The sequence below is a fragment of the Osmerus eperlanus genome, chromosome 16 (genome assembly GCF_963692335.1).
Source record: "Osmerus eperlanus chromosome 16, fOsmEpe2.1, whole genome shotgun sequence".
Lineage (NCBI taxonomy): Eukaryota > Metazoa > Chordata > Actinopteri > Osmeriformes > Osmeridae > Osmerus > Osmerus eperlanus.
This window is the reverse complement of record NC_085033.1, coordinates 7,816,338-7,827,066: the sequence shown is the minus strand read 5'-3', so window position 1 is coordinate 7,827,066 and position 10,729 is coordinate 7,816,338. Positions and strand designations below refer to the sequence as shown.

General features: G+C 42.5%; 1 protein-coding gene across 1 annotated transcript in view; it reads right to left on the bottom strand.

Annotated features, from left to right (window-relative positions):
- Window positions 1–1,500: 1,500 nt before the first annotated feature.
- lamc1 (laminin, gamma 1) overlaps window positions 1,501–10,729 on the bottom strand; it is a 37,186-nt gene continuing 27,957 nt past the window's right edge. Inside the window, exons 13-28 of the mRNA XM_062482531.1 lie at window positions 10,438–10,626; window positions 9,982–10,227; window positions 9,702–9,855; window positions 8,921–9,063; window positions 8,632–8,810; window positions 8,313–8,469; window positions 7,994–8,199; window positions 7,733–7,812; window positions 7,364–7,501; window positions 6,960–7,104; window positions 6,609–6,758; window positions 6,022–6,136; window positions 5,550–5,749; window positions 5,174–5,332; window positions 4,702–4,801; window positions 1,501–4,345 (exon numbers count right to left, since the gene is read on the bottom strand). Of these exons, the coding sequence (XP_062338515.1) occupies window positions 4,089–4,345; window positions 4,702–4,801; window positions 5,174–5,332; window positions 5,550–5,749; window positions 6,022–6,136; window positions 6,609–6,758; window positions 6,960–7,104; window positions 7,364–7,501; window positions 7,733–7,812; window positions 7,994–8,199; window positions 8,313–8,469; window positions 8,632–8,810; window positions 8,921–9,063; window positions 9,702–9,855; window positions 9,982–10,227; window positions 10,438–10,626 (2,618 nt within the window). The 3' untranslated portion in view covers window positions 1,501–4,088. The remainder of the gene's footprint in view (window positions 4,346–4,701; window positions 4,802–5,173; window positions 5,333–5,549; window positions 5,750–6,021; window positions 6,137–6,608; window positions 6,759–6,959; window positions 7,105–7,363; window positions 7,502–7,732; window positions 7,813–7,993; window positions 8,200–8,312; window positions 8,470–8,631; window positions 8,811–8,920; window positions 9,064–9,701; window positions 9,856–9,981; window positions 10,228–10,437; window positions 10,627–10,729) is intronic.

Here is a 10,729-nt window from a genome sequence, read left to right as displayed (position 1 = left end):
CTGGAACACCCTGCCTGGGTGCACAGGAAATGGTCAACTCACTACTGTATCACTACTGGATGTTGTCGAGACCTGAATGAAAAGGGAGCGTTGTTCTACGTAGAGCCTGAGCACTGAGACTATGGATTTTAATATTGACTATAGATAAGCTTTACATTTATATAGATGTATTGTCAAAAGAAATGTTAATAATAAGAATGTACTTAAATGAATGATCCAATTATTTCTGAAGTGTTGTTCTACTTACATAATTAAATAATACTGTCCATGTAGGTCAAATGAATTAGTTTGACAATATTTGGCAAGCTTAGATAATTAAGAACAACTAAATGTTTGCAACGCAAAACTAAACTACAATCAGAGAAACCACCTGACATGGTTGACTGGGGCCATGAGGTTTGATATGGTTTTGATATTTTTCTGGTAATTGCAGTTGAACAACCAAGAAAGTCCTGAACAAGATCAAACAAGTAGCTTCATATATAGGTAGGGTTCCTATTGTTTCTTATCTTATTAACAGTTCCCATAGAAACCAGAATATGTCTTGCCTCACAAAAAGGACTTGGCAAAGAACATGAAACAAGAATTTAGCATGTTATTTAAGTTAGTATCTCTGGAATGTAGCTTTAAAGTTCATTGAGCCATTTGTCTCTAAGACAATGTACAGCAGACACTGATAAAAACAATGGTTTTGTTTTGTGCAAAGTCTTTCTAATTTGTTTTATGTTATTTGATTACACAGCTGCACCTTTTAAATCAGACGTTACCCAGACAAACAGCAATCAAAATATGTCTCAGTGATGAGCAACATTCTTGGAACGGTTAAGAAAACTGTGCCTTGGGGCTATGGGTTCTGTCCTGTTTGCTAATGGCACCACACCCTTGAAGACTCATGCTCTGACGAGGTAGCAAGACTTGGGTGCGGCACTGCCTCACGTTACATGCACACCCAGCTGTACCTTGGCTGCTATGGAGAAGGTGATATGAGCACCACACCCTATACGTATTCACACAAACAAATACAAGATCAATGTTAGTGATTCATTGGGTTGGGTGATTAAGTTTGATTCACACTGAAAATAAATAAAAAAGGAAGTGGAGATACTATACGAGTCAGTATATAGTACTTTTGTCACAGAGGTACCATTGTCAATATCCTGACAATACAATCAATTTTAAACAAAAGTTAGGTATTTCTGATGTGTGTAGTGGCACTACACTGTTCAATAGAGCATTGGATGACTCTTAAAGCTCAGGGATAAACATGGAGATTCAACTATTTTTGTACTGCGAAAGATACCAAAAAACCCACTTGTGGCATATTTCCCCCAACACTTCACAGATGACAAATGTGGGGCATCAATTGCTATTCATCGGCTTATGAACAGAATTGTATTCTACACATCACCTCGCTGGAAACTATCCTGGGAACCCTTCAAAGGCAGAGCAGTGAAACCAAACATTGGCATAATATAGACAAACTACAGTCTGAATACACACTTCCTGTAATATTTTTTTATTATTCAAATGTTACGATTGGATTTACAGGCAAATGGGTAACAAAGCAGGGATCTGTCAGGTCTTCACAGGCGTATCAATGAAATTCCACCTTTTCTTGGTGGTATAGCATTGAAACGACACCTACTATTGTTGAGAGAGAGGACCAAGAAAGAGGAAAAACCCTCCATGACCAAAGGACCACAAAAAGATGGTGCAACACACGCGTATCATCTAAGGACATAAGAATACAAATAACTGATACAATATAAATTAGAAATACTGTTTTATACATAAAACTGTTGTATGCGCTGCACATCTTTCCACAGCAGTGTGGCTGACTTGGATGGGGGAAGAGACGGAAAAAATGATGTTGGTTTTTGTCCCTGCCACATCAATATAACCTGGAAAAAACTTTTAAACATAGTTTGGAGAAACTTAAGTAGCTGAAATTATTGATTAAAGTGTAACTAAACTCGACAATATCAGCCAAAAATTCTTTTTAACAAAAACACTGGGGAAAAACTGTAGTTGAGGGAATATTTATGGATATTCCATTTGGGACTTCCCGAAATACTCAAAGTAATGGTATCAATGTTGCATGAACATGGAAACATTGTTTCATGAGAAATTACTTTGAAAAGGCACTCAAATATCTTCAAACGTTTTTGACCACTTGGGGCATTTAACAAAACCTTTACCAAGATTTTTGGAACCAAGATCAGGATTGATGAGTTTAAGTGTAAGTATTAAACATAAGGGTTTAACCCAAATAAGTTTTTGGAGTTTAGTTACACTTTAAATATAATTAAAAAACAGATTTAGTTGTCAGGAGAGATGTTTTAGAGTTTAATGACCCATTGGACGAAATCCCTGCTTCTCTACTTGAAATGTGAAGACACCATGTATGTGTGAGGACAAGTATGAAATGTGTGCAATAAACATGACGCCCTCATTTAGGACTAAGTGATGTGAATATTCCAAACACATTAAGGCACAAAACACTAATTAAAATGGTTAACTAGCAACTTGTGACCAAGCTTATTTTCTTGGAGTCAAGCGTATAAATCAGTAATATGAAACGTTAGGCGTAGTGGAGAGACAGTTTGTAAAACACTGTCCTTACAACATATAGTAGGCAAGTCCTGATAGTGTCAGTCGAGGGTAAAAGGGTTCTTGTCACAAACAAAGAAGCAAATTGTTTTTCTATAAATTTGTGACCACCCCATGGAAAATCAAACACAAATTGAAACAATGGCAGAGCTATGAGGCGACAACACTGAGCCATGTATACAAGCAAGCATATTATACCACAGAAGTTATCATATATATTTATATATTATGTGGAGGTTTCAGTTGATTTATTTTGTGACAGAACCTATACTAGGTGGCTGTTGGGTCTTGCGTTAAAAAAATCAGCCAATCCTGAATCATTTTAGCATATATTTACACAAACAAATTCCTCACTCTATCATAAAAAACATTCACACAAAAATATAACATTTGAAATAATTATTAGCACCAGTGTATCAGATAAAGTCTTGCTACGCAAATGTACAAAGTTGCATAGTGTTGAATTTTGCCTTAAAAATGTTAATGTCAGATTTGCAGTACACCTGTAATAAGCAGCAGTCCCGGGAGAAAAAAACAATGACAAAAACATGATTTGCAGTGTTATTATAAGTACATGAAATGATATTCAACCATGATGTTTCATTGGGGACAGAAGAAGCCCATCTCAAACGTCAAAGTATCATAGCCATTTTTTCGTAATCTACTGGTTACACATCACAGCTTTTCAGCTGAAGGTGAAACAAGTCAAATATGTGTAGTGTTGAATACTGTAAAATACATTTGTAGTGTTGAAAACTTTCTCCGTTGTTAATGCACACATGTAGCTTTGGGAGAGAGTTAAGGCAAATTAAACAGACTACGTAGTAGATTCCTTCACTGTGTTTTGAAAACAAATGGTTGGTAACACCATAGATAGATGTACAGTGTGTATTGGAAGTTGCACAATACTTACACAAAATAAATGAAATCTCACAGACAAACCAGTCTCGACAAGCCATTCGGTCTAGAACAATGGGTAGATAACTTGTTTGATATCTTATAAAGTAAAAAAAAAAAAAAAAAAAATACAACAAATGAATGATACACAGTAGACCCCCCCCCCCTCCTTGAGGTTGAGGGCATTTGTTGTTTTCTGTTAGGGTGGTTTGGAAGAAGAGTGAGAAAACTTCCTCTATGACAAAGTGTAGGACCAGTCTGGAGGTGGTGCAGTCATGTGGGTTTTTTCATTATCTCAGAAGAAGCCACCTCTCCTAATCAGCTGCACCTAAGGAGCCTGGATGTGTTTTGTGAACCTCCCTTAGTTCGTTTCACGCTACTGCATGTAAAAAAAAATAAAAAAAATGCTTCTCTTCTCTTTCCTTAAAAACCTGGATTGAAATGAGCTCCCCCGTCCGGAAAAAAATAGAAACATGTTTTGGTAAAAAGGTGGCATATTGGCCCGAGCGTTAGATGTGGGAAGGAGTGGTACAGGAGAGACGGAAGGTGGAAATGTGGGCTTGGTGGGACGAGTTGGAGGGTTAAGGCTGCTCTAGAGACGGCGTGTTGAAGCAGCCCTCGGGTAACGTGTTCTTGATGTCGTTGAGGTTGGCGATGTCTGCGCGGATCTCGCGGATCTGCCTATCGTAGTCTGTGATCATCTCCTCCTGAGTCTTGGCCACGTCATTGAGCTCCCTCAGCTTGCGGTCCAGCTCGCTGTTGGCCATCTTGTCCTTGGCCTGCTTCAGTGATCCGTCTATCTGATCCAGTTTGCTCAGATCCACTTTGTCAATGTTGCCTGAAACAGCAGATATATGTTAGGTCTATGCTATGGCAAAACAAATGCACAAAAATTACATATCGATTAAAAGAAGGCATTTACTGTTATAAACAAACACGTGCATTTGATACAACTTTGAATAAATGTACATTGACAACAAATAATAAGTGTTTAAATTATAAAATGCAGATCATTCTATGAAAATGTTGTTCAGTGGTAGAATATAACCTCTAGAAACCTACTGTATACCAGAATCAACTTTGGGAGATAATCACTGGACTTAGGAAACCAATTACTTGTTGTCTCCCCTCCACACAAAAAAATAGCTATATTTATAAATTGAATTCGGTCATTTGACCTCAAATAACACCCACCGAGTTGCTTAAGCAGGTCATTGATGGTGTTCAACACTGTCCTGACGGCACCCTTGGCTTTGCGAGCATTGTCCTCTGCTTCCTTGGCGTTGTCTGAGGCCTGGAGGTGGTGTGAAGGGGGGGGGGGAAGACAGGAAATAAATCTTTCAGACAGTTTTTAACTGGGCTCAAAACTGTTGACATCTGACTACACCAATGCCAAATTGACTGCAAAATAACACCCAAATAACATATTTGAAGAGCCAATTCATGAATACTGTGTCTTGAAAGCTTGATGAGCTCAAATGGTTGTTGTGAATTGTTATTCACACAATTGTTATAAAAAGATTGACTGCAGTTGTATTTATCAGAGGTAAAACCTTTTCTATGGTTGCAATGAAAACACAAAACTACAGCTACAAATTTGTTTTCTATAGTGCACACACACATTGTCGGACAGAAAACAACGGCATTTAGTAATTATTTGATGTACCATGTTGGCCATCATCATGTCGTTGTCGGCCTCTGCCTTTTTCTTAGCCAGCTCCTTCTCTGCGGCGCTCAGCTGGTCCATCATTCCCTTCACTTCCTTGTCCAGCTTAACAGTCTCCTCAAAAGCCTTTTCAGCATCCTCCTTGGTCTTAGCTGAATCCTGGGGGGAAACATACAGACCACTGGGCTTACATTCTGCTTACACTACAGCCAAACGTTTGTTAACTTGCATTGTTTATCTCCAAATGTATATCTTTGTCAGTATAAATATATTGTCGGTAACTAATGTCACAAATAATTGACTAGTCTGTTAAGTGACTGATCACACCGTATGATTAAAGGATCACACAGGTGTCAGGTAATGGTGCTGGACTTGCCTTCTGCACGGCACTGGCAATCTTCTCTGCCTCCTCAGCCTTGGACTTGGCCATCTTAGCGTCCGTGGCAGCATTACCCAGGGCTCCCTCCGCCTGCTTCGTCTTCTCATTGGCTGCGATGATGGTAGCGTTGATTTCCGGAATCTTCTTCATGGCATCCTCGGCGGCCGTCTTGTTGTCGTTCACTCGCTTGTCAAAGTCTGGTTGGGGCAACAAGAGGGAATGTGAGAAAGAAGTTATAGTTGAAAAGCTAACGCGAGTTTAATTCAGCCATTCTCTGACAGACTTTAGCTTCCTCAACTAATTCAAGCCTCTGGTCTATTAGAGTCCAGAAAGAGATCTTCGTCTCTTTCTCTGGAGACACTGTACAGTCTAAATAGGTGACAAGGCCCACCTTTTTCCTCATCACATTTCTTCCTAATATCCTCTCTCTGGCCACGCCTGTGCCTCATCGCTGCTCACAGCCTCCTACCTCTCAGATTAGCCAGAATGTCCTGGGCCTCCTGGTAGGTGGACCTGCCCTTCTTGGCCGCCTCCTCCGCCAGAGCCTTGGCAGCATCAGCTCGGGCCAGCAGCTGATCTGCAGTCTGGAGACAAGATTTCATTGAATGTGTCCTTTATTTCTACAGGTGAACCCATTGACATTTCTTAATTCTATTTTGTTAAAACAAATGTATGTTTTGATGTTAGATTTTTCATCCCACTCCTTCGCACTATCCTTAGTTTGTCACATTTGCCATGTGGTCATTTGTAATTTCACAGGGCACGCAGCTAATCTTAGACTGAGACACACTTGGAGCTATTTGCAGGGTGATGAAACCATCTTTTAAACCTTAAGACTATTTAGAGAAAAGGTCAAATGTAGGCCCATGTGTTTTTCCTGAATACATAACCAGACCAGAACTAGCTCTAGACAGCGTTTCCAACTGACATTGAAACTATCAATAAACTATAAATAGAAAGAGTCATAGAATAACACACTTCCAAACCTCTTAGCCAAAATGTTAAGGTCATGTCACCTGCTAATGACAAAATCAGATGTCCTTAAAGTTTCCTTACCTGTTGCTCTGTCTTGCCCTTCTCCAGGAGCTTGCGTACTTCCACTTCCTTGCCCTTGAGGTCATCCCTGAGGTCGTTGTACTCCTTCTCAGTCTTGTCTATCAGTTTGTCCAGGTCAGTCGCCTCTTTCTTGATCTTGTTTGATTCATCCTGAAAAAAAAGTCGATTGAATCCTCAGATAACACAATATTTGAACTGCAAGTCCCACCATTACAGCTTTTAGGATACAGGCCTTTACAGGCCATACATTTTTCTTCACAATCTTTGAAGTAATTCTTTACCACCATTAGTCGCGTTCATTAGAAAAGGTCAATAAGCAACGTGTCCACCTCCAGAATTCGCTCAGCTCACCTCAAGTGACTTGGTATCAAATGTTGGGAGGCTGGTCAGATTGGCATAGATCTTGAGGGCCTTGTTTCCAGCCTCCTCTGCTTCTGCCTGTACTTTGGTTGCCTGTTTCTCCAGGTTCTTGGCCAGGTCCTTAGCGTCATTGTACCTGAGGGGGCAAAGAGACACCGTCATTGCCTCAAAGAAGTGTTTGAAAACGTCAGCTTAGTGAAGCTGCTGTGACTTAAGAACTTCAAGCTCTCAGATGTATACAACGTGTTTGATGTGTAATATCACATTTTATGAGCTAGTAGCATGCTGTGATTTACATTTGAGTTCAATGTTAAACTCACATAAATGAACGGCATATTTGATATACATTCCAACCAAAAACCTATGTTGGAAATAATGTGTTAACAGTGACATACTTCTTGTTAAGCTCATCTATATCTTGGCCGGTCTTGCTCTCGCCATCCAGAGTCTTCATCAGCAGGTTGAAGGCCTTGGTGGAGGTGTCGTTGGCATCCTTGGCAATTTTCTCAATTTGGTCAGCATCTATCTTGTGCCTGGAGAAAAGATTTTTAAATTAAATACACATCAGATCATAATGATTGGTTTGAATTATTCAAGAGTACATTATACCATGTACAATTACAATAATAAAATAAATCTTAGCACATTTTTTATATTCCATTGGAAGCAGTGCATATAAGAAATTATTTGCTGTGGGAAGGTTTTTCTGAGGCAGTCGTATTAGAGAGCAATAACATGTTTTATCATTTTAGTCTTCAACTTACTTGTCAGCCAGGTTCCGAGCTTCCTCTGCCAGAAGCGTCAGGTTGTTCGGGTCCCCAGTGCTTGTGGGTGTTTTGATGTCCTTGAGAAATGAATCATAAACATGAGTAGAAAAGAAGAAGAAAAACATCTTCATGCTATAACAAGACTTGATATCTCAGGGTTTGTCAGCATAATCCAAAGGGTCTCTGACTAAGTTCCCAAATTCACAAGCCTATACGACATTCAATGTTTTCATGCTGCTTGAGAACACTTGGACTCACCACTTTACTGATGGCGTCCTTGGCTCGGTCCAGCTCCTCACGGGCCCGGTCGATGAGATTCTCTGCCTCTCTGACCCGGTTGCGGGCCTTGTCAGCCTGGTTGCCTGTAGAGTCCACTGTGTTCCTTATGTTCTGCAGCCGGTTCCACTGAGTGGTCAGAGTGTTGTTTATGTTGCCAAGACGATCCAGCAGGCCCTTATCCACATCTGCCGTGTCAGAGATTAGATTCACAGTTGAATCTAATTGAATCTTAGTTGAATAGTATAGTGCCCTTAATAAGGATTGGGAAATTCATATTTTCTAGAATATCTAACCATACCTTTGCTGGTTTGGGCCTCCTCCAACAGGTCCATGATGGCTTTCTCTGCCTCCTTCAGACGGTCCTCGAAGGCCTTGTCACTCACCGTGTCCTGGCTCGAGTCCAAGTTGTCAATCAGAGTCTGAAGGTCATGCAGTTTCTGTCTCTGCTGGTTCACCTGTTAAAACCAACATCATTCCGTAAGTCTTAAGCAAAAGAAAATCACTTGTGTCTCATTATCTGGGTAAAGGTACACCTAAGGCTTCTAGGTATAAACCTTATTAAAAGGGTGGTGGTTTGTGACTTGGGAGTCCGAATGTTTTTTAAATATTTTTTTTACCTTATCTCTCACAAGAGAGTAACAGGATGGACACTGCTGGCAGCCAGGAGTGGAGCGGTTGTAGAAGTAGTTCTCCTCACACATGTCACACCTGGCTCCCACAAAGCCTGGACGACACTCGCAGCGGCCATCTTCTTTACACTGAGCGGTCTGGGAGCCCTCTGGGTCACAGTCACAAGCTGTGGGTGGGGGGGGTGGGGGGATTAAACGGAGCAACATTTCGAACATGGTAATGGCCTCTTGAGAATGCCGGGTCAAACTAAACTGTGCTGGGGAACGAGAGTCTCACGTTTGCATCCAGATGATCCAAATCCAAAGAAGTTGACCTCGCATCGTTCACAGCGCTGACCGGTGACACCGGGCTGGCACTCACACTGACCGGACGTGATGTCACACTGCCCGTTGGTGGAGCCAATAGGATTGCAGTTGCACCTGCCACATTACAAATAGAGAGACCGACTCCATTTAGCTTTGAGGCTTGGAAATGAGTCAGACTGTAACAGATCATTTAAAAATAATCCCCCAACCTCCTGTTGGATAGGCTTAAAAACATTCTTATCAAATTAAATAACAAAATCAAGTCTGTAAAAAATAATGTGATAAAACATGAAAGCAATCATGAAAGCATCCTCAATCCTTATTTCTTAACCAAAAAGGCAAGCTGAGATGAGCCCGTCTCCAAATGATGGTGGAGCAGGAGAGGAGGGGCAGGAGAGGAGAGGAGGGGCAGGAGAGGAGGGGCAAGAGAGAAGAGGAGGGGCAGGAGAGGAGGGGCAAGAGAGAAGAGGAGGGGCAGGAGAGGAGGGGCAAGAGAGAAGAGGAGGGGCAGGAGAGGAGGGGCAGGAGAGGAGTGGAAGGGCAGGAGAGGACAGGAGGGGCAGGAGAGGACAGGAGAGGAGAGGACGGGCAGGAGAGGAGGGGCAGGAGAGGAGGGGCAGGAGAGGAGGGGCAGGAGAGGAGGGGCAGGAGACGGCAGGAGAGGCGAGGAGGGGCAGGAGAGGAGAGGAGGGGCAGGAGAGGAGGGGCAGGAGAGGACAGGAGGGGCAGGAGAGGACAGGAGGGGCACTGACCGTTCACAGCCTTTGCCACTCTGCAGGTTGAAGAAGCCCTGCTCACAGGCACCGCAGTCCCTGTTGGTGACGTGGGGCAGACAGGGGCACTGGCCTGTCACCTGCATACAACTGGTCTGTCGGTCCACAGTGCCGTAGCGAGAGCAGGAGCAGGCTATGGACAGCCGAGACAAACAAATCAGTAATACAATGACGACACAGTTACGGCTCATATCATATTTAAGGAATTCCAATCTACACGCTTATATAGGAAGATACGTAGCATGCTTGGCGTTCTTACCTTTGCACTTGTCGGCCGGGATGGGGGCCAGGGCGTTTCCGTAAAAGCCCGTCTTGCAGCGGTCGCAGAAGAAGCCGTTGGTGTTGTAGATGCATTTGAGACACTCGCCGGTCTCGCGGTCACAGTTCCCCACAGCGTTGGGGTCGATGTTGTCGCTGCACTTGCAGGCGCGGCACGCTCTCACCGCACCGTTGTTGCCGAGGGGGTCTCCGAAGAAGCCATCGTCACACAGCTCACAACGCTTGCCTGTGAGGGAGGGAGGGATTGGAATAGCGTCAGATAACTTGGACATAATTATAGTTCAAAAGACTGCGAACGATAGAAAAAGTAGTTCACCCAGAGCAAATAATTTACCAGTGTTCCTTTTTAACCACCGAAGCCTGTCTTTTCGCACATAAAAACAATATAGTTCTCTAAAGCATGACGATGTGTGCAGTGGGAGTAACAAGCTGTCACCTGTGGTCCCTGTGGGACAGTTGGTGCAGACCACCTCCTTGGTCTTGGGCACCACAGCGCAGGTGGCACCACCAGGGCAAGGGCAGGGCTTGCAGTCAGTAGAGGTGCCCGCTGTGGAGTCTCCGTAGTAACCGTCCTTACACCTCTCACAGCTCAGCCCTGCAGTGTTGTGTTGGCAGCTGCACATTCCTATACATGCACAGACATAACAGAAATCAAATGTTAATATTATTATATTAATATTGGGTTTCTGTAGCCACTACTAGAAGGATTTTTCTAAAATAACACATTT